The 23,757-nt window shown below is 42.4% G+C and overlaps 1 protein-coding gene across 9 annotated transcripts in view; it reads left to right on the top strand.

The window, feature by feature from the left end:
* Nucleotides 1–23,757, top strand: part of FBRSL1 (fibrosin like 1) — a 1,043,303-nt gene that overhangs the window by 705,266 nt on the left and 314,280 nt on the right. For all 9 annotated transcript variants that reach the window (XM_075898375.2, XM_075898366.2, XM_075898368.2 and 6 more), the window contains one exon: nucleotides 17,348–17,377. In XM_075898375.2, coding sequence (XP_075754490.1) covers nucleotides 17,367–17,377 — 11 coding nt within the window. In that variant the 5' untranslated portion in view covers nucleotides 17,348–17,366. The remainder of the gene's footprint in view (nucleotides 1–17,347; nucleotides 17,378–23,757) is intronic.

Here is a 23,757-nt window from a genome sequence, read left to right as displayed (position 1 = left end):
GGTATAGGGTGGTGGAAATTTGTCCATTATTTAATTGTACTATAGTGTCCAGGAAGTGGATTTCTTGTGTGAATTGTTTATACTGTTAACTATACATAAGTATTGTAAGCCAGACATATGCTAGCACCAAAGATTTTCCTTTTGGGCCATTAAAAGGACCATGTATCTGAATCACCTAACATTAGGACATCTACTGAAATTATTATTGTTTCCAGGTTTAAGACAAATTGGGAATGTTATATAGGTCTTTTACCCTTGGATTAAGTTTCAGGTCCAAATTCCCAAATAGAGTTACATGCAATACTGCAAGAGAGCTTAGGAATGTCTACATGTATTCCGATCACAGCAAGAGCACATTTAACAAATGCTTGTTATTTCTTAATGTTGGAGTGCTTTGTTTTACACGCTTTTTGTTATCCAAGTGGGAAAAAATTATATTTACAGTAAGCTTAAAATCTCTGGACAGAGAGCTGTGATTTCAGTATTGTATTACATTATAATGAAATGATGTAATGACTTGGTTACATGCGAAATAACCCAACTATCCTCTTTAAGTTTAGGAGTTTCAGGGAGTAGCTGAGTTAGTCTGTTACAGAAAATAACAGCAAGCAAATGGTCTGGTAGCACTTTATAGATTAACAAAACATGTAGACGATATCATGAGCTTTCGTGGGCACTGTCTGGGGCAGGAGGTTGGGTGTAGGAGGAGATTCAGGGCTGGGACAGCGGTTCAGGAAGCAGGCTCTGACTGGACACTGTTTAACTGAGACAGCTTCCAGGTGGTGTAAGGCAGGCTTACTCCAGCCCTGGCCCTGCACCACTCCTGGAAGCAGCTGGCATGTACAGCAAAGATGCCATGTGCTGCTCCTCATCTACAGGTACTGAGCCCACAGTTTCTACTGGCCACGATTCCCAATTATTGACCAATGGGAGCTGCAGGAGTGGTGTCTGCAGGCAAGGACAGCATGTGGGAACTCCCTGCTCTGCCTTTCTCAGGGACTGCAGGGAGCAGGGGCGGCCCATGAACCTAGGCAAGCTAGGCAGTTGCCTAGGGCACCGCTGTCCCTGGCACCCGATGATGATGTCACAGCCATTGATGGCCGTGCAGGCAGAGGCGGCGATTGCGCCGCCCCGCCTAGGGTGCCAGCTGCTGCAGTCGGCCTTAGGCCGCTCCTGACAGGGACATGCCAGTCACTTCCAGGAGCAGCAGTTACTACAGGGATAATGACTTCATGACAGGTTAGGCATTTTGGAACTCACTACTCCAATAATTAAATGTAAGCGTAAGAGAGAGATGAAAATTATGAAACAACAGATCAGTCAAAAAACAAAAATAACCCACTTTGCAAGCAGTAAAAGAAGGAACACCAACTCCCCACCTATGTGTAGGGTCAGGAGAGGAGAGGGAAGGACTCTGTGGCTACGTCTAGACTGGCATGATTTTCCACAAATGCTTTTAACGGAAAAGTTTTCCGTTAAAAGCATTTGCGGAAAAGAGCATCTAGATTGGCACGGACGCTTTTCCACAAAAGCACTTTTTGCGGAAAAGCGTCCGTGCCAATCTAGACGTGCTTTTGCGCAAAAAAGCCCCGATCGCCATTTTCGCGATCGAGGCTTTTTTGCGCAAAACAAATCTGAGCTGTCTACACTGGCCCTTTTGCGGAAAAGCTTTTGCAAAAGAGGGCTTTTGCCTGAACGGGAGCAGCATAGTATTTCCACAAGAAGCACTGATTTCTTACATGAGATCGTCAGTGTTCTTGCGAGAATTCAAGCGGCCAGTGTAGACAGCTGGCAAGTTTTTCCGCAAAAGCACTTGCTTTTGCGGGAAAACTTGCCAGTCTAGACACAGCGTGTGTGTGTGTGTGTGTGTGTGTGTGTGTGTGTGTGTGTGTGACAATGACAGACACACACAGTGTGAGAGTGACAGAGATTTGCATTGCCAAGCTCCGATCACCCCCTTCTCTCTATGGCTGTGTCCTGACTCAGGGGTTTTTTCGGGAAAAGTAGCCTTTTTCCGAAAAAACTTCCCCTGCGTCCAGACTCAAGCCGCTTTCTTTCGAAATTAAATCGAAAGAACGCGGCTTTTCTTTCGATGGCAGTAAACCTCATTTCACGAGGAAGAACGCCTTCTTTCGAAAGTTCCTCTTTCGAAAGAAGGCGTTCTTCAATGTAAATAGGGCTTCTTCGAAAGAGAGCATCCAGACTCACTGGGTGCTTTCTTTCGAAAAAGCAAGCCGCTTTTTCGAAAGTTCAACGTGCAGTCTAGACGCTCTCTTTCGAAAGAGGCTCTTTCGAAAGAGGCTTGCAGTCTAGACATAGCCTATGTGGCAACATGATACAGAAGTGGGGGGAAGAGGGATACCCTGATATCAGCGCCCCTCCCTTTCTCTCTTTCTTACATCCTACACAGGAAGCAGGAGACACCAGTAGGGGGAAGGGGCAGCTCTAAGGCAGAGGACAGGAGCTGCATGACAGTGTGTGGAGGGGCAGCTGAAGTGCCAGAGCTTGATAGCTTCCTGTCCAAACCGGTCAGGATCACCTGTCAGAGGCTCCAGGATCTACCAGTAGATCTTAGCCTACTGGTTGGTGATCATTCAAGTAATGGATCTTTCTCTAGCTTCTCCCTGAAAGCCCATGTAGAACACTGACACTTTGATATCTCCCAAAGTGTCTGCCTAATGAAAAGAAAATGACTGATAGGCTACACAATGCCATAGTAAGTGGGGGATGAAAAGAACTTGTTATTGCCTTTGAAGAGGGACAAACCAGACTTCTTTTCTTGTCAGAGTTCCCTCCGTGTTGTAAATTGATGAAATGCCATGTTAGCCATTAACTCTGTGTGCACTGTCCGTTCAGTTTCCCAAAAGCAGCTTTAGATTTGCATCATTGAACTGTGTAGAAAAGAACTGAAAGAGGAATGGATGAAAAGCTTCAATTCATTATTTGCCTGGCTTGGGCAAACACGAGGCCAAATTCTGGCCTATAGTTAAACCAAAGGTAATAAAGCATCTATCAGTATAATGTCAAAGCACTGGAATGGAGGGGGGGCGAATTTGCCAAAATGTTTATGGATGGACCTCAGCATTTATGAGATGAGGTCCATACTTACAACACCATTACAATATTGAAGAATTTAATTAAGACTTACTTTTCAATTTTGGATGCCAGAGTTAGAGGCACTTCTTTGGCTGAAAGTATATGCAATAAGGGTTGCCAGGTGTCCGGTTTTGAACTGGATAGTCTGGTATTTGAGCTTTCTTTCCAGGAAACAAATTGAGAAAACACCAGAGATATAAATGTCTGATATTTTCTAATTAAGTAAGTTTTATTATTATCTGAGGGTATGTCTACACTACCCCGCTAGTTCGAACTAGCGGGGTAATGTAGGCATACCGCACTTGCAAATGAAGCCCGGGATTTGAATTTCCCGGGCTTCATTTGCATAAGCGGGGCTCTGCCATTTTTAAAACCCCGCTGGTTCGAACCCCGTGCCGCACGGCTACACGGGGCACGAACTAGGAAGCCTAGTTCGAACTACCTAGTTCGTGCCCCGTGTAGCCACACGGCACGGGGTTCGAACCAGCGGGGTTTTAAAAATGGCGGAGCCCCGCTTATGCAAATGAAGCCCGGGAAATTCAGATCCCGGGCTTCATTTGCAAGTGCGGTATGCCTACATTACCCTCCTAGTTCGAACTAGCGGGGTAGTGTAGACATACCCAGGAGTATCAGTAAGTAGTTGCATACTGCCTGCCTGATAGACATGCTAACAGTGCATGAGTGTGTCTACCAGCCAGGCAGTACAGAGCTACGCAGTAGAGAGGAGGGAGGCATGGGCAGGGGCCAGGGCGGGCTGGAATCCCTGGCGCCAGACTTGCTCGTGTGCTCCGCCAGGACCGTGAGTGGGACGGACAGCATCCTGGGAGCTGTGTGCACTCGGGTCAGCCCCACTCCCTGCCAGCCGGTTCCTCCCCACCCAGCCCCATTCCCCCCGGCCCCCTCCCGGCCAGCCCTGCTTCCCACCAGCTGGTTCCTTCCTCTCCCCGCCACAATCTTCCCCAGTCAGCCCCACTCCTCCCGACCTGCCTTGCTCCCCGCCGGCCGGTCGTTCCCCCCCCCCCCCCATTTCCTCCCAGCCAACTCTGCTCCTCCTGACCCCTTCCCAGCCAGCCCTGCTCCTCTCTCAGCTGGTTCCCCTCCTCCTCCTTCCCCCCTCCCCCTCTGTTCTGAGATCAAGTGTGTCCAGTATTTTTTTGAAACCTATCTGGTAACCCTATATGTAATCAATACCTACAGAGTTGAATTAAAGGAACGGAACGCAAAACGTAAGATGCATTGCCTGCTGTACTGACAATTTTGGAGCTAATGCAACATAGAAAAATGCTTGTGGATGATTAGTTTTACATAGACAGAGGTTGTGTGCCCAATTCTCACCTTTAGTCTCCCTTTGAGGAGCACAGATTCTACCATATAGGTTTCCTACTTGGAACTAATAAGGCAGCATCATGGATAGATTCTGAAAAAGAGAGCAATTAGCATTCAGTCCCTCCAAAGAGTCATGGATGGCTTGCAGAAGGGTGAGGCCCAGTGTTATGAACCTCCATACCTTGTGTAATGCAGTCCTGTATTTGTGATTCTAATGTGATTAGCTTTCTAGAAGGATTCTCCCAAGTGAAGAGGGAGCACTAATATTTGGAAGGCTTTGGAGCTCATATTCTTTGTTCAGTGTGTTTTAAAAATGCCCCTCTATTACAGCACTCTCCATCTGGTTAGAGTAGAGTAGAGCAAATGCGTGCAGGGTGCCATAAGAAAATGTGGCTATAGCTTTACTACTTAAATAAACTTTGTGGGGAAACAACTATAGAAACCCATGGCTTTTATAGTTACATAAATATAGAAACAGTTTCATGTTAACCAGGTAATTTTATAACCAATGTTATAACAGACAGCTCCTAGAATCCTTGTGGAACTCATGAAATAATTTAAGATTAATCCTTTTTTTAATTATTTAGTACGTAGGAGAAAAAAATCCATTTTCAGCATAAAAGATGTGTTTATCAAACCTAAGCAATGATTTTCCAGTTGCTGGCTTTTTTAGTTGTTCAGCCTCCTAATATTTCTGCCTGAATTCTTTCATGACAGAAGCAAATGAAAATTACACCGTGGTTTTTAGGTCTCTGTTCCCTGATTTTTGCTTGTCGTGTCATGAACTTCTTCGAAGCAATGAAATGGCAGCCCATCTCCCTGAGAGCTCTAGACAGATTTCTAAAGTTGTCTTGTTAACAGCTTGTCAGAAACCTACATTTCAGTCTCACTGAGTTTACATCATGCAAAAAAAAAGTTGCTGGAAATTATGATTTTTACAGGTTCTGACATTTTTCTAAAGAACTGAAATGCTCAAGGCTGCTCTTCCCCTTAGCAGGCTGTTGTGTTTGGGGTAATATTCTGCGTTGCAGCAACTGAACATCAGAGCAACATTCAGTTTTTTCCCTTTAACATGTCCTTTGAATTATTTAATGTATTTTGATGTAGGCTAGAATTTGTAATGAAGTCCTCTAGCTTTTATCCTAAAAAAATCAAAAAGATTAACTCCCTCCCCCCTTTCTCCCTCCTCTATACCCCATTTTCTTTTCTAGCCCTCTCCCCCTCTCCCTTTTAATAAATCTTAGCATCATGAGACTGTCTTTTATGTTGTTCAGCATGAAATGACTTAGATGGGGTCTTCCTTGATTAATGTATGAGTGCTACAGAAAAGGGAAGGAGGGGAAAAAAGCAGTCCTTGCCTAAACTGCAGCAAATCAACTTCATTTTTGGAATGAAAAGAGTAAATTAACAGTATTTTAGTGTTGGTTCCTTGACCCAGAGAGGTAACCAAGCTCCCTCTAGCTGTCTGATATATTCACACCTCATGAGAGGAACGCATCTTTCAGCCTCCCGGACAGAGTGGAGGAGGCTCCTTAGGAGGTGCTGAGCATTTTTAGAGCTAAAGCTGAGGCAGATTGGTGGATTAATAATGTGCTCTGCCTCCAAGGTACAATGTTCATTCCCTGCCCTGCCCCCCTTCCTTTCAGAGTGCAAATGACAGCTGTTGGTCACTTAGCAAAATGTCCTCTTGATTGCTGCTTCACAACAGAGGCTCTCTCAGACCAAATAGCAGACAGATCATACAATGCATCATTGCCCCTCAAAATTAGTTATAGCGCTCAGGGCTACCCTTGGCTGCCACCACTAATACACTCTTGCTATTTTTCTCCTCCTTCTCCCTCCACTCCTCCCATTCCCCTCCTTCATGCATACAGACAAGGTCTCAGCATATACGTCTGTAGTGCTCATAACTTCCTTTTCCCCTAGCCAAATGCTGAGGCGAGAAGGGGGAGAGAATTGCAGCCCTGAGGCTCAATCTGTTTCTTACAGCTCTACCCCTGTACTCTGAAGCCTGAGCTGGTCTAGCCATAGGGAGGCCCTGACTCATTTCATCAAACTGTCAAGGAGCCAGTGGAGCTAAGAGGACTCATTCCTGCCTGGGGCAAGTTCAAGTCAACATTCAATTTCCTTTTCTCCCTCTCTCCCCCTCCCCCCTACTCCTTTCTCTTAGCCAGTCTCTGTGTTGTGGATCTAAACTTCTCCCATAGCTGCAGCAGCTCATGGTTTCTTGCCAGCAGGAAGGACTTATGAGACCTTATAAAGAAGGACACAGTGGCAAAATTGCTGCAATCAATCAATGGCCTGCTGACACTTGGCAGTAGCCTAATGTTTTGGCACTTTCTTTCCTGTGTACGCCTCAAGTCCCATTAGCAGGCTTTTCTGTCAGCTTGGCTCATGATAAAACTCCCTCTTCCTATCATCTTAAGCAAGCCCCTGCAGACTTGAGTCTGATGCCAGACTTGATAGGAAACAACACCCTGCCCTACACACACATTCACAACCATGGCCTGGTGTGTGTAGCAACATATCCCTGCTGCTCCAGATAATTTATTTGGGGGGGGGGGGGGTAGGAAAAGGAACAAGAATACATTTATTTTAAAATGTATAGTATTTTACTTCTGCTTTTAAACAATACAAAGTTTTTGGGCTTCGTGTTTCCAGGAAGCTGGCCATTACAAGGAAAGCAATGTGTTTGTAAATGGTAACACCATATTGCGACCATCTTGTGCTACTGTATGTGTATGAGTTATGCACATATCTACACATGAGTATTGAAAAAATTACTACTGGGAGTGCAGTGTGAATGAGGCGTATCAGGAAAATGCCCCCCACGCGTCTCCAGAAATGTTCAAATGAAGAAGGCAGTGTTTATTTGTTAGACTAGTGAATGAAAATCTACAAAAGGTGCAGGTTAAGGTGAGCTGGTTTTATTGTTCTGGGCTGTTTTCTGAGCAAATCTGATATCTTCCATTCCTGTTTCAACTTAATAGATAAATATGCATACACACTAACTCAGAAAACTTATCAATAAATCACAAGCCTAAACTGCACACACCTTTCTAGTCCAGGCACTGTCATATCATTGTGAAAATTAGACCAGGTCTACAGTAGGAGCATTTTGCCAGTATAAGTATTACAGTACGAGCAAAATCCTGTACTTTTCCAGAATAAATGTGTCTACAATAAAGGCTTTGGCCAATAGTCAGGATCACACCTCTGATCTAACTATGCCAGCAAAAGTTTGTAGTTTAGAATGTGAGAGTAACCAGATGTTTTTGTCCCTACAACCCTTCCAGTTCTCCATACAACACCGGTCTGGAAGTCCCATGGCATTGCAGATGGTCTGTCACAAGTATATTGCATGACAAACCAAGTTGCCCAACCCCAGTGTGTTGAGCAAGATGGAGGTGGGGGGAATATGTGACAGGCTCAGAACAGAAGGCTATAAAAAAGTATTGGAGGGGAAATCTATGAGCCTTAGACTGAGGAGATCCCTGCTCCCAGAGTAACAGGGAGGGGCTAGTTTAGAATAAGGGGCAGTAGAACGCCTGGGGCTAATTGACCAGGCCTGCAGAGTCAGGCCAGCCTAGGACAATTAGGACACCTGGGAGGAATTAAGAAAACAGTTCAGACTGGCTATAAAAGAATCTGGCCTGGAGTTGTAGGTGTGTGCAGCTGGGAGTAGGAGGAAAGGAGCTCACAACTAGGAGGCTGAACCACAGAGAAGGAAGGTGTGGAGAAGTAGCCCAGGGGTTTTGGAGCTCTATTATAACTGGTGTGGGGAATTCACATGAGCAGCCTTTGTCACAGGGCCCTGGACTGGAACCCAGAGTAGAGGGGGGCCCTGCAGCAACACCCACCTCCCCATTTCCACTTGGGGGAAAAGGAGTGTGAAGTTTATTCTCTGTTTTACCATACTCTATCTATCCAATGATAAAAAGAGCTCAGCAAATCAAAGCCCTGGGCATAGTGCCTAAAAGTATTGACTGCTGTGAACCTCTGAGGCAAGCAAATCCGCCAGGAAATCCAGGACCCACCGAGTTTTCGTAGGAGCTTTGTCACAGTATCTAATTATATATTATTATTTGAACTATCTCATTTCTATTTAAATGTCTTCTGAACCAATAGCAAGAAAAAATCATACGTCCTCCTTTTCCAGTTGTGTGTATGGTGTGGTGGTAAGGATTAGTGATTTGTTTTCAGTTCACTGCAGAATGAAGTTAATGCTAGGTTTCAATGCCAGCATTAATCCAATTTATGACAAAACATGGCCTTCCCCATCAGTATATTTGCTCATCCTTCTTAAGAGCCTTAGTTCCTTTTTTTCTCTTTTATCAAGCTTATATGTACAGGCTTGAACTTACTGGAATGTTTCACTACTGAAATTATTCCGAGTCCATCTTTAAATCAGTGAGGTATCCAACTTTGGTGTGCTCATCACATGGAAGAAGGCAAGGACACATGTGGTAGGGGTTTTAACCAAGTCACGACTTCATTAATCAAATGACATCCAAGGTTCCCATTAGGAGACAGTTCAAAGTAGTCACTTGTTCCCAGTTGAACATTTGCCAATTCTGTGGCTGCCCCCACTTGAGCGTAAGCCAAATCACCATACTAGGAAGATCTATGGCTGCCTCTGTCTGCCTGCTAATAATCCTCCCTTTTTGGGAGTTAAGGTGAGAGGGGAGCTCTGACCCCATCTCAGTCAGCACTGCCATCAATCATTCCACAACCCTGTGATAGTGTCCTGGCCTCTGGTTTACATTTGCCCACATTCAGTTAGACATATTTCCCCCATCACATAAGGAAATGCCCGCAGGATTCCCACTGTTACCTTTTTGGATTTGGAACCTAAATCAGCAAATTTGTGCACTGGGCACCTGCTACAAGGAGCTGCCAGCATCAGTCTGGCTGTCTCCTCTTGGAAACAGAAAGTGGTTGTGAGCACAAGGCTCCCTTTTGTAGCTCCAGATCACTTGCCAAGTTAGATTCCCAGCATTTCCTAGAAGTTCTGTTGAGGCTGGAAATCTCTCATGGAGCTACCGTGTCCTTTTATGCTCTTTCCCATGACAGAAGCCACCAAATTCACCTTTCGCTAGGCTTATAGCTTTTGTTACTCCAGCCTGAGGCCTGAACAATGAGGCAGAAAACACAGGCTATCAAAATTATTCCCTGCCTGAACTCACCAACTTTTGCACAACAGCTATGGAAGAAGGCTGAGATCCTGCACTCTGTAGAGGCCTTGTCTCTGATTGCTCTGGCAAGATAGAGGGGGCAGATAATAGGGCATAGGGAATTGTGGGATTACATGTAGGAGGGGTAAAAAGCCACCACTTTTACCCTCTGAATCAACCTCTGCCTCATCTTCATTCTGACTTTGCATGGATAATATTGTGATTTCCATGTTGATTTAACAGCCGGTTTTGCATTCTCCTCCCAGTAGTTCTTCACTGTAATCCCTCTGTTTGTTTCTCTTCTTCATATCCTGCTAGAAAGTTCACTTTCTTTAGCCTCATTTGGGGCAGGAGGATGGGGAAGCACATATGACCTCTCTGAGAGTTAGTTCCATTATATTTTTCTGTTTAGTTAACTTTTCCTAGCAGGAAGGCCTCTGACTCCAACTTGTCATTGGAGGGAACTATTTACAAACTGTTAGGCAATTAGAGTCTGCTTTGCAAACATTCTTGGTGGAATTAAGAGGCAATTGGCAAAACTTGGCAAATAATCCCTTTAGAAACCTTTATCAACATACTACAATGGGCTGTTTACAGTTTTGCTTATAGTCCAGGAGTGTTAACAGGCCCTTAGGAATATCCAGGTAATTGAAGCTTTTGTTTTTCAGTGAGCCCCCATAGCTGTCTACAGTGGCCATTCTTCCACATTTCTTTAACTTTGTATTTTGACAAGGGCTTTTATCCCATTGACAACAGCTGTGTGGGAGGTAAAGCTGTGGAGAGCTGCTGCTTTTTTCTCTCTCTCCTCTGCAGTTGACATTCCTCAGGCAAGGTTTGTGTGAAAACTGGTTGTGTGACTTACACCATCTTCACCATGGGTTGCTTGTTCTTTTGAGAGTACCTCAGGAATCCTTCTCTTCTTCCAAGAACACCCTTTTCTCTATAGATCCCTGGGAATCCTCTGGGCCAACTTAAGTTTCCCGTTTACTTAATTATTAATCATTTAAACCTCCTCTCAACACAAAACATAAGCTTCAGTCTTTCAATTTTGACCTAAGGATCTCTCCTTTATAGGGGAGTGGAAGAAGGGCAAAAGAATACTCAGGTGTTTTATTTGTTACCACAGAAACTAAAGTGATCTATTGAAATCCATTTTGGGAAGGAATGGAGGGGCAGAAAGAAATGACATTGGTTTTGTTTTTCATGTATGTTTCCAGGTAGAATTGCTTTTGCTATAGTTGCTTCTTGTGTCCATTCATGCACATTCAGCAACTTGAGAGTTCCTTTTTCTTAAATATGTACATGAATGTGAGTTTCTTTAAATGTTTAAAGAAAAATCCCATACAATTAGTAAGTTTCATAGCTTGACTTTTCACTGGAGATGGCCATTCATTTCTTTTGAGAATGGGTGGCAATTGGAGGAAAATCTGTTTGAACTTATTGCACACTAGGGATGTGAACATGTACTTGTGTACACAGTTAACCAATGAACCTGAGCTCACTGGTTAAGTCTCATGGTTACATGCACCCTGCCTCCCCTCCCCACATAGGGAAAGTGGGAATGGATGCATGTGAAAGCCAGTTCCCTGTGTGTACTGGTTCCTGCAGTCGCCTGCCCCCTGCTGTTCCTGTCTGTCCCCGTGTGTAAATGGGTAACCACTAAAAATTTCAGTAGTTACATGTTTACAAAAATAAACACATTATAACATCCCTTTTACATACCCTCCATTTTCTAGAGCTTGAATTTGTTTTTACAGTCTCCATTTTCCAGATCATTCTATACTGATCAGTAGTCCAAATCATAAACTGACAATGATAATTATTTCCTGTACACTGTTGCATTCTTTTAGCTCTATTAGCAATTTGATGATTCATATGTTGAAATATATTGGGAGTTCTCTGGGCTTCTTTCTTTGTAGAATCATGGAAATTAGAGCTCAGTTTCTACAAAAGACTAAGAACTTGTATAAATTTGCTGATTTGAATAGTTCCAGAGACGTCCTTGTGTCTATTCATATGAGTAAATCTGATGTACGTTTATGTCTTTGCAGGATAGAAAGATATGGGAAAAGAAAGCAAGCCTCTCTCATATGGTCAATAATATAAGCAAAGTACATTGTTGCTTATTGTCTAAAATAGTCCACTTAAAAGCAGCATCTTGCATTTGGATTCTTCCAGATGCAGCCAAACTTGCAAACTGATCTTCACCTACATAGTGCCGTACAGGTTTTTCCAATTGCAGGATCAGAGCCTTAATGTTTAAACTAAGTAAAATGTAAATTAAAATTGAATTAAAACCTTTGCTTTTCTTTTCATTTTTAAATAATTAGAGCATGTTTTCAGATCCTGAATTAAAAAATATATCCTCAGATAGCAGATGTCTGTTTCTTTTGTATGTCTGTTTATAAAATGTCGAGTCTAGTTGTGATGGTTCACTTGTTTTTTACAGCTTTCACTTATCTATGCCAGGCAAAGTTGTGTGTCACACAGAGCAAAATTAGACATCTAAATAAGGCTATTCTGCACCTTCTGCAAGCCATCTGTAATGGATTTGTATACTCATTATGGCTGTGAGAATTTACCAAATCTGTAGTAAGCAAATAAGTTTCCCTTAAAGCTCTTTTTCCCTTAAAGCACAGATAAGACTTTTAAAATTTTCTACAGTGTTGTTTTCTTTTTTCAACGTATATGCTGCTCAGCTATGAATAGATGAACAACCTTGAATATTCAAAAGCTTGTAACACTTACAATCTTCTAGAAATCATTAGATTTCGATAACAATCAATATTAACATTTCAAAAACAATTTTTAAATCTTATTGCAAAATCATTTGAACTAAACTTCCAAGTTTAGAAAGGCTAACTTTTATGTTGCAAATCTATGAAATATCTTGACTACTGAGCAAAAATATATCAAATTTAAATACATTTTAAATAATTTTTTAAACAATAAAGTAAGACTTTTTCTTAGCTTGATGAATTAGAATTTGTATCAAGAGGTACAAATAGGCTCTTTTGAATAAGTCTCTGCAAAAAAAACTTCTTATTGCTTCTGAGGTATAAAATTTATAAACAATAAGTTGAAATTACTTTCATTAGTCTGTATGTATATGTTTTAAATTAAATTTAGAGCTGTTGCAAAGTGGTAAACTGGCAGCCTGGAAAGTCCCACCTCTACAGAATTAGTACAACGTAGGATACCAACAGTACATCCTGCACTCGAATATCTCTCAGGTTTACTTCAAACTTGTTTTGTGTTAGTGTTTGGGCCCTACTAAAGGAGAGAAATTTTCTTGAAAATGTTGTCCGTTACTTGACCCAATTAATCCACACTAGGATAGATTTGGAGCATATGAGGTATTGCCACTGCTTCAGCCACTGATCATATATCTATCACTTGAGGTCTTTAAATCAAGATTGTGTGTCTTTCTAAAAGATACACTATAGTTCAAAACACAAGTTATTGGTCTAGGTGTAGGACATATCTCTGGTTCGTGTTGTTAAACTATATGGTCATAATAGATTCCTCAGTGTTTAAAACCAATGAATCTACTAATTTCATTTCAATGTAACTCTTAATTGACACAGCAGTCAAAACAATAGCTACAGTGACATGTAGACAGGGCCATAAGTGTGAAAAGATCATTCAGTGTTTTGGGTCCATTCATTGTGTACACCTAAAACACAGTAATGCTGTAATCATGAGTTGCAGTATCCCTTCTGTCTTAGGCCTGGGCTTCACCCGAAGAGATAACTGCCAGATGTGTACAGCTTTGTAGTGAGGATCTTTCTGAAGTCAGCAATCCTCTAGGGCAATGTTTCTCAAACTGTGGGCTCTGCGAGACATCTCCAGGGGCTCCGTGAGGTTGACAAACTGGAAACATCAATAGGTACAACACATACAATCAGTGGACCGCTGGGTTTCCGCATAAATTTTTATGCATGTAAAGGGCTCCAGAGCCCAAAAAGTTTGAGAACAGCTGCTCTAGGGATTCAAATGGGTGTCTCTAGCAAAACAATTTTGTCTGTTGACCTTAAAACATTATTTGGAAACTGCAACTCTCCAGAGGGGACAGTAACTCCGATTCATTTGTTTATTTTAGTGCATTTCATAAAAGTTAGGCTACCTCTACACTATAGCCTGAATCAATGTTTTAAGATAGATCTTCTGACAGTTGCTTTAGCAAGTCTAGTTAAAACCCATCAAATTGCCCACGGATTGCTCTCCAGTCAATCCTGTTACTCTAATTGGACGAGAGGAGTAAGGGTAGTTGACAGAAGAGCTTCTCCTATCAACCCCTCCCACAGTGTAGAGCCCACAGTAACTTGACTTAGGGCATGTTGACTATTTCATGTAGCTGTATTTGCATAGCTTAAGTCAATTTTCAGTGGTAGTGTAAATGTAGCTTTAGCAAGATTAGTTTCAGAGGATGAAAATGAAGATGTCTGACAAAGTGTTTTTTACCCATGAAATCTTACGCTCAAATAAAGCTGTTAGTCTTTAATGTGCCACAGGCCTCGTCATTGGTTTTTTGCAAGATAAATTGAAAAGTATAGCATGTGGGAAATTATTTGTGCAGGCTGGTCCTTAACAAAGTTCTTCCATAGTGAATTTTTAAATATGTTGGAAAATGGAGGCACTGAGAATGTAGGCTTCCATCTAGCAAAGCTCTTAACCATGTGTAGCATAAGAGAGGTTCAATAGATATTGGCTTCCTGTGGGTTTCTGAAGATAACTATGACAGTGGTAGTGATTTCATAAGCTGATGTTTGAAGATATTCAAATCACAAATGTATTGCAGCCCCCCACCCTTTCCCCCGTCTCTCTCTCTCTCTCTCTCTCTCTCTCTCTCTCTCTCTCTCTCACACACACACACACACACACACACACACACTAAATAAATAACTGGAAGGGACCTTGAGAGGTAATTGAGTTTGATGGTTCGATAAGCATAGCTCTTGGAGGCAACAGGGTTGCATAATCTCAGTTTACTGTAGTTTTAGGTTTGTTTCTTTCCAGAATTTCAGTTTTGCCATGCATGGTTCTTGCAGCAGCACAGGAATCTTACAGCCTGGATTTTCTGTAGATCCATAGATTCCAAGGCCAGAAGGGATTATATAGTCTGAACTGCCTCTGTGTAATGCAGCCCACAGAACTTCTCTAAATAAATTCTAAAGCATATCTTTTGGAGACAATTCAATCTGATTTTAAAATGGTTAGTGATCGAGAATCCTGCATGACCATTGGCAAATTGTTTCAGTGATTAATTACATTTACTGTTGAAAATGTACACCTTTTTTCCAGTCTAAATTTATCTAGCTTCTATTTCCTGTCATTGGATCAAGTTGTTCCCTTTCTCTGCTAGACTGAAGAGCCCATTATTAAATATTTGCTACCTTATTCAAGTGTACTGTTTTTAAAAGAATCACATTAACCTTGATTGATTTGATTCTCAAATGCAGTTGACTCTTAGAAGTGGCATATTTTAGTTAGCGTAGGAATTATTTTGTTCCAGTGTTTTTATCACTGTATGCAATTGATTCTTATAAATGGAGTACACTATATATATCAAGGAACCAAGGTATTTAGCTTTTAGGAGTTAACTGAATGATTGAAACTTAAGGGCATCTGAAAGTTTAACACAGTATGTACTTTCCTACGATTCTTTCTTTTTAAAAAGCTAAAGTGAAAATAAAATGCAGGACAATGTAGCACTTTAGTGTTGCATAAACCTAGAGTAGGCTGTTAGGGATGACCTAAGGTGTCCTGGAATAGATTAGTAGCCCTATATCCTATTGAATTGCTTACATTTTTATACTTTAAAATAGATTTGCGGCTCTTCTGGATCTGCATACAAGGTTTAAGGGTTGAAGCACTTAATTGATCTACCTGTAGCACCACATTCCCTGCAGAATGTTCCCTGGTGGTTAATCTAAGCACCGCCCATTGTTGCTGATGGACGTTTAGGTCTCTGCTCAATAGCATCACTAAACAGGGATCAAATCAATAGTGACCAAGATTACCAATTCTTTTGCTTTGAATTCTTATATCTTCAAATCTGTGATAGACACAAATGCACATATTGTTTTAAAACTGTGGCAACAGTCAGTGGAAAGACACAGAAAATTAGGAGATGCGGTTACAATTTTAAGAAAGTATATTTTCGGCATAGTTGAACTTATAGCCAAAAATTATTGACCTTCACATCCACATGTTTTTAGATAGAAATGTTATTGCAAAAAGTAAGGTGGGAATGAGCTTTAGATTGGAAACCTGTGGCAGTCTTAATTACAGAATAATGACAGATGAATACTAAAGTTCATATTGTACTTAGAATCATAGAATCATAGGACTGGAAGGGACCTCAAGAGGTCATTAAGTCCAGCCCCGCGCCCTCAAGGCAGGACCAAGCTCTGTCTACACCATCCCTGACAGATGTCTGTCTAACCTGTTCTTAAATATCTCCAGAGAGGGAGATTCCACCACCTCCCTTGGCAATTTATTCGAATTGCTTTCTGCTTAACAAAGAATACAGAGTCATAGGATCTCTCTGGCACTTGGGGATGACCACTTCATATATCAGAATGAAAAAGAAATTATGTAATGTCTAAGGCTAACCACAGAAAGGCAAGGGTATCCCAGCATAACTGTGTGGTGTAGCACAATGTTCCAATTAAATTGACATATTATACAATAAGGAACAATTCTCCTTCTTTGGAGATTAGAAGATGGGGACTAGATGACCTCAGAAAAGGTTTCATTTTCTGACTTCTGTAATACAAATGTGCAGATTTCTTTTGGCCATTTTCCACTTTTGCAGTTTGCCATATTTGAGGTGCACAGTCTCAGCTTGTTCACTCCACTGATCCCATTAAAGCATTTCACAACATAGATTCCCACCCTGACCTCTGTTTACAAATGTGTGCTGCAGTACTCATAGAAGGTGCACTAGAACCCCAGTGGAATCCAGAAACCCCATAGCAGCTCTATATTTCCACTCTGTGTGGGTTTGTTTCTATCTTGCAAATGTAAATCTTTCCACCTCTGGCCAATGAAATCCATACACCCCTACACACTCAGAGCTCATATTATCTTGCCATCATGAAAATGAAACATTCTGTTTTCAGAAACGGTACAGGTTTACTCTGAAATTCTCCACAGAAATGCGTTTCAACTTGGGTTTGCAATCTCATTTTAAGCTAAACTATTTAAAATAATTTTTATATCTATATCTATATCTATATCTATATCTATATCTATATCTATATATATATATATATAATATTTAAATTACCATAATGGGTACCACAAATCTTATTTTGAAACTGTTGCCACTTTCACAGTTTCCTCATTCAGTGTTAAAGTACTTTTGAAACTAGAGGCATCCACAGCTTTGTTGGTGCATTGCCAGAGTTTTGAATAGAGAAGATGCCAAGATCCATTCTGAGATATCCAGGTGATGTCCCATGGCCATTGCAACACACAACTGATCGTCTCAATCAATTAACACCCACTTTGTAAGAGCATCTAATTCAACTATGAGCAAATTGTATTTTTTAAAAGATAAAAACTTTCTATTTATTTGCTTTTTAAATTTATGTTTACAATGTAAACTGCATACAATGAAAGTGTACTCTGTTCATTGAAATGTTGATTAAGCAGCCACCTGAAAAATTGTAGATGATGATGCAGGAATTTCATTTATATACAGATGTTTCATGAAGCCTTTTCTCTCTTTCTTTAATCTACAGTGTGACAGCGAGAGTGATAATGACGATAAGGTAAGACAGAATTCCCTTTTTTCCATATGCTTCACCAGCTTGGAAGTTCTCTTGCGTCACATAATAATGAATCTAGCAATAACGTATCTTCCTTTAGCCTTTATGTGAAATTTAGAAATATCAGTAACTGAATTAAAGAACTTTGTGTCTGCTTCACAAAACGATACTCTCAAACATTCCCCTAAGCTGGGGTTCGCAAATTGTGGAACAGGACCCCAAAGTTGGTCATGATACTTTTTAATGGAGTTGCCCTCAGTGCTGGCATTAGACTTGTGGGGGCCCAGAGCTGAAGCTGGGCAGTGGAGTTTAGGCTTTAGTCCCGACCTGGTTGGTGGGTCACAGGTTTTGGCGTCATCCTGGGGGCAGTGGGACTTGTGCTTTGGCTTTGGCCTTCCCATCTGGGACAGTAGGGGTTGGTTGGGCTCAGGCTTCCATATCACCTTCTGGGGTTGTGTAGTAATTTTTTGGTCAGAAGTGGGTTACAGAAGTTTGCTGCCCTAAACTTGGATACACATCTGAGCTTTGTGCTGTACTTCTTGATTAACGTGCCAGGGCTTAGTAAGATGGAAGTCACTGTGCTGGCACTATCTTTTTGTTTTGGAGACAGACTTCCCTGATAACTCCTCAAGAGACAATATTTTATTTATAATAACCCTGGAACATGTCAGTTTTGTAATGAGTTTAGAAGATGGACAACTGAGTTTAGAAGATGCAATGTCTGTGAGGATAGGTAACTGTCAGGAAGTATTTTGTCATGTTGCATGCATATTTATCACACAGCAATGATTTTTTTGTCCTTTTTGTTGATACAGTGTTAGAGAGTGGGAGGTTATAAGCATATGTTTTGATATGTTTTGTAGAAGGGCTTCTTGTTTCATTCACTTGACCTGCATTTTTGTGCTTCACCTTTATAATGAAAACAAACCAACCCCCCACTGAAAGCAGCAGCTGCAACATGCTTTTGAACATCAAGCCCTTTGTCTGTACTATACAGTTTTGTCCTTAATACCTGCCTTTCGAGAACAAAACCATGAGAGCATACTCATTGCAATGGGATTTTTGCAAACAAAAAACTTCCACCCCTATGAGAGACTTGTTTCTTTTCCCTCCTTTTGTTGTCCACAAAGAGACAGTATGGACCCTGCTGTTTGTTTTGTCAATAGAACTAGCTTTCCCTAGTATCCCACAATGCCTGCCCTGGTGGCTAAGCTCAGCTTTGATCTCTGCTGCCCTATAGCCACATCTTCCCCTCCCTCCTTCAAAGCTCCAGGAAATATCTGACAGTATCTGAGAGAGCTGCACCCTTTGGGGAACAAACAAAGAACAAAGTATTGGACTACGCCTGTTCTGCCCTGCGCTAAAAACACCAGCAAGCAAATAGCTGCTGCGGAGGGAAGGAAACAGGCTGCTGTTCTGCTTTGACATTCTTCAGCACAGATTGTTCAGAGAGCTACTCATGATGCCACTCCCGGCATCTGAGGAGGCTGTGGGACAACTGAGGAGGAATCCCAAGATGTTCAGGGATCAGCTCTGCCTTCCTACAGCATGTCACTGTGGGATACATACCCACAGCACATTGCCCACATTGCCAATGATGGTGCCTCCCAGTGTGGACTTGATCTGTTGACAGAGGGAGCAAGTGTGATCTGGTGATTTTTGTTTTGTTGACTTTTAGCTGTTGACATAAGCTCTGTTGACAAAACTTAGTCTTCAGCATCCCCATAACTGTCTGTTTTAGCCCTACGCACTCCACTATCACGTAGTCTCATGTTAAACCTTCATTAAACCCTTTCTATATTTTAAATTTCCATACCCTTATATTCATGCATGAGAATCAGCAACATGCACAGACTCCATTGGATCAGCATTACATATGTAAAGGTTGAATTCTGAAATTCCTTATCCTGTTTGGAAGCACATCTCCCTGTAAACATAAAAAGAAGTGAATTCAAGATGCTGCATTAAAAGTTATTGCTAACTAATTTTTTTTTTCTTGGCATGGGTTTAGAACTACAAAAATGTGTGCTGCTCTTCGTTTTTCATTGTACAGTAACTCCTCATTTAATGTTGTTTTTATATTCTTGAAAAATGCAACTTCGAGCAAAATGATGTTAAGCAAATCCAATTTCTCAATAAGAATTAACTCCCTACCCCATTTACATTAAGTTCCAGGAATAATTTTTCCAGACAGAAGATATTACATGCATATACGGTATAAATTTAAAAAAAATTAAAACAACCTATTTAATTCTATACTCAGAATTTGAGGTTGTGAAGCCTGGTTGAGGAGGTTGAGATGGTGAATTGTTTGGCTGCTACTGTTGCTATTCTTACTAAACTTTCCCAACTTGAAAAAAGCGCACCAGTGATTATTGTTTTACTTTCCCTTTTTTATATTTTTTATTTTTATTTTTGGCAGATTTCTTTGTAGCATTTCCTTACATGATCAACTCCCCTAATGACTTTGGATTTGCATTCCCTTTAGGCTCGTTGTTATTAAGGATTTATATGTCAGCTTCAATCATTTGGAAAGCTTCAGAAAGATGTTTGGCAGTCAAATTTTGATGGGTTGGTTCTTCTTTTTGGAGAATGAGTCTCCAGCCCTAGTAGAGTCTCCATCCCTAGAGGTGTTTAAGTCTTGGCTTGACAAAGCCCTGGCTGGGTTGATTTAATTGGGATTGGTCCTACCTTGTGCAGGGGGCTGGACTTCATGGCCTTCTAAGGTCTCTTCCAGCTCTATGGTTCTATGATTCTTCCATTGCTCTTGTCACTTCTAGTTGTATACAGTCTTCATTGCTTAGCTCCTCTATGTGTGATTGCAGAAGTTGTGTAACATTGGCTTTTTCCACCTTATCAAAACCCACTTTCTTAACCAAGCCAAGGATATCTTTCTTCATAGTGGGGACAACTTCTTCAAAACCTTTTTAGTCATTGGCACATTCAGGCCACACCTTCCCCCACACACCATTCATGCATGCTTGGGTAACTTCAGCCCAGGCGTCAATGATGTTATTGATGCACTTGAGGATGTTGTAATCATAGGCTTGCCTTCCCCCCACTGCTGCTCACTCCTTTGCCATGGAACTGGGGAGCCTCCTGCTTTCTGTGCAGGGCAGAAGAGGAAGAGGAGGGGTGCTGATGTCAAGGTGCCCCCTCCCACTCTATATCCTTTCTCCACAGAGCAGAGAGGGGGCACAACAGGGCTTGGGATGCAGTTTGCTAGCTACTTTAGGGAGTGGTCCATGGCCAGGGCAGGGGTGAGCCTGCCTTAACCCCACTGCACCACCAACCAGAAGCTACCTGAGGTAGGCAGAGCCCGGCTGGAGCCCACATCCTGAAACCCTACGTCAGTCATGAACCCCCTCCTATACTCCAAGCTCTGAGCACCCCTAAATCCAAACACCGTTTCAGAGCCTGCACCTAGAACCCTTTCTCCATCCCAATTGCCTGCCGCAAGAGCAGCTCAGAGCCCCTCTCACACTCCAGGTCCCTTAATCCAAGACCAGAGCCTGCAGCCGAACCCGCCGCCCCTGCCTGATGAAAGTGAGGGAGGATGGGGAAGAGAGGGAGGATGGAGTGAGCAGGGGCAGGGCCTCAGCGAAGGGCCGGGAGGGAGGTGGGGCAGGGTTTTTATATTTGAGGTAGATCTTGGATTGCACTTAAATTCAAAAAGTGTCCTTGTGCTTAAAAAGATTGGAGACCACTGCTCTAATGAGCTGGTTGTGAAAGTATGGCATAAGTAATATGCCTTAATTGTAGTGATGGCTACATGTTTGGATGAGTGATGTGGCATAAGGGGGCAAAAAGACAACTTCGATGTTTTCCCACAGGTTGTCCAAGCTTATTGAATGAGGCAGTGCATTACCATAAAGTAATAAAATCATGAAATCAAGATTTTCCTTCGCACGATATTCCTCCCAGCAGGGATGGCATACAGAGTCGCATGTTCTGAAAAAAATAGCTCCAGTTATTTATCCCTCCTTATTGCGACTCCAAGTGGCTGGAAGTTGTTCCTTTGAAATCCTTTGAAAGCTCATGATGTTTTAGATTGGAACACTGTCAGCTGTTTCATCTTCATGTCCCAAGGAGATGCAAGGTTAGGTGGACTTTAGCTACTTTAAATCCATGTGCTTCTTTTCTCCTCTCATGAAATGTAAATCTGTTTAGGCATCCTCTTTCAGTAGAAGTCTGTTTCATTGACATTGAAGACTTGCTTAGGTCTTAGCCTTGCTTAGCCACCGTCCTTTATTATTTTGTTGAGATAGAGGATTTTTTTTTAGCTGCTGCAGTATTAGCACTTGCCACCTCACTGGACATCTTGATGTTATGCAGGTGGAAACATCTCTTAAACCAATCAAACCATTCCCCACTTGCCAAGAATATCTCCGTCTGTGATTGTTCACCTTGGTGGCTCTTCAAATTATCATATAAATTTTTTGCCTTTGCTTGCATAACTAGCAAACTTAGAGGTATTTTCCACACTGAGAGGAGACACTATTTTTTCTATCAAAGTACTTCTTGATCAATTTATTTTAGTAGCACTAAGTAGTGTCACACACTGAGCCATAATCCTGATGTTAACAGCATTATTCCAAATCATTCTTATAGTGTTTGGAGTAAGACCTACAGTGATGCTAATGTCTACCACACGTTCACCTGCATCAAAACACCTTAAAACATGAAATTTAGCTCCCAGATGAATGATTTGCCTTGTTTTCTCACTGCCAGTGGTTCTACTGCTGCTAGGCACTCCATTATCACATGCTGGGCATTTTTGACTCATGATTCTGGGTGATATTGTTACAATCACAATGAGCTAGAAATGTTCAGGGAATATTGTACTTGTACTGACAAAGTGTAAACAATCTATAATCTCTATAGTATAATGTCTGTTGCTTATAGTAGTTTCTGACTCAATCTGCAGGAAGAGTCATACATAGCTCCTTCACCATTACATTTAAAACAGACTTAAACAGGGCCACTGAGCAATGTCATATGTCTGTTCCTTGAGCCCTTCCTGCTTCTTGCTCAGGCATGTACGCAACATGTTTCCCCAAATCTCCCTGCAGTCACTCATCAGATGGTTGTCTGGGGACCTGCTTATGATGATACCATGTTGATACCAGGAAGGATATTGCTGAGGGAATGCCTTGCTGCTAAATGATGAAAAACCTCAACACCTATTGATTATATGGCCTCACACTCTACAAGGCAGCACAGAGAGAGGCAGGAGGAAGGAGACACAATAGATACAGGGCAGTTGCTGCAAAGATTTCCCTATGGAAACTGAACATGATGATTAACCTACTCTACCCCACTAGAGCATACCACTCCCTCCTCTGGGGGGCACATGCACATGGTATGCTACAGTCTCTTCAGCCTGGAGTGGTTGCACTTATGCAGCATCAATCAACTATTGAAAGGGAAAGAATTTGATAAACCCATGTCATTCTCCATAGTAATCTGCTCCTCTACTGGAATCCCTGTGGATTTAGGCTAGGACTAGTTATGGAGTCAGTTTCACTTGCAGGTTCTTACTTTCACAGGAGCCCGGATAGAGGACTGTCATGGAGCAACCTACTCTGGAAGGCCATCAAGCTTAGTCTCCCTTGCAGCCTACCCACCAGGCTCCCTACATGTGTCCTTAGAGCAGGGCCAGAGTCCATTACTCAATCCCCTCCTATTGGAGTAATACAGTCCCAAAGCTGAAGTTCATGTGTGGGCCCTCATAGCAAGGTTAATACGGCCTGATGGCCAGAGTCCATTCCTCAGTCCCCTCTCACTAGGGGTAATATGGCACAGTGTCCAAAGTCCATACATATGCCCTTATAGCAGGGTTAGTATGGCCTTGAGGTCTAGTTCACAGGCTTATAGGCACCATTTGCTCCCTCAAGCCAGTTACAGAGGGGTAGGGAGACCTAGGTCCTTCCACTCCAGCGTGTCCCAGCCCAGGGCCCTGTAGGCAGTGGCTGGGGCTGCTGCCTGCCTCAGCGGGGAATCCTGCCGCAACACACTGAGTGCTCCGGGCAAACTCCCCAGCCTGGGCTTCTTCCTATGGGGATCTGGTGGATGCCTTCCTCGTCGTCTCCCCGCAATCCAATGTCCCTGCAGGTAGCACCTCCTGGCCTGGCTACCACTGGAAGGTCTGGTCACTCTTCCTCTCTGGGGCTGCCCCCGCATCTCCTTCCCCTTCAGCAGTCAGTCTTGACTGAGCTGCCCGAGGGCCTTTCATAGTCTGGTTCCACTGGGAGCATGCCCAGCAGGGCTGTGGGGAAGGAGCCCTTTCAGCCAACTGGTCCCAGCTCACTCCCTGCTCTTCAGTGCGGAGTTGATATACCCCATCACAAGGACCAAAAACCTGTCTTCCAGGGTGGTCTGGA

This window comes from Pelodiscus sinensis, chromosome Z (genome assembly GCF_052426305.1).
Source record: "Pelodiscus sinensis isolate ZL-2025 chromosome Z, ASM5242630v1, whole genome shotgun sequence".
In the NCBI taxonomy this organism is placed as follows: domain Eukaryota; kingdom Metazoa; phylum Chordata; order Testudines; family Trionychidae; genus Pelodiscus; species Pelodiscus sinensis.
The sequence above is the reverse complement of the archived record's forward strand: the minus strand, read 5'-3'. Positions and strand labels throughout refer to the sequence as shown.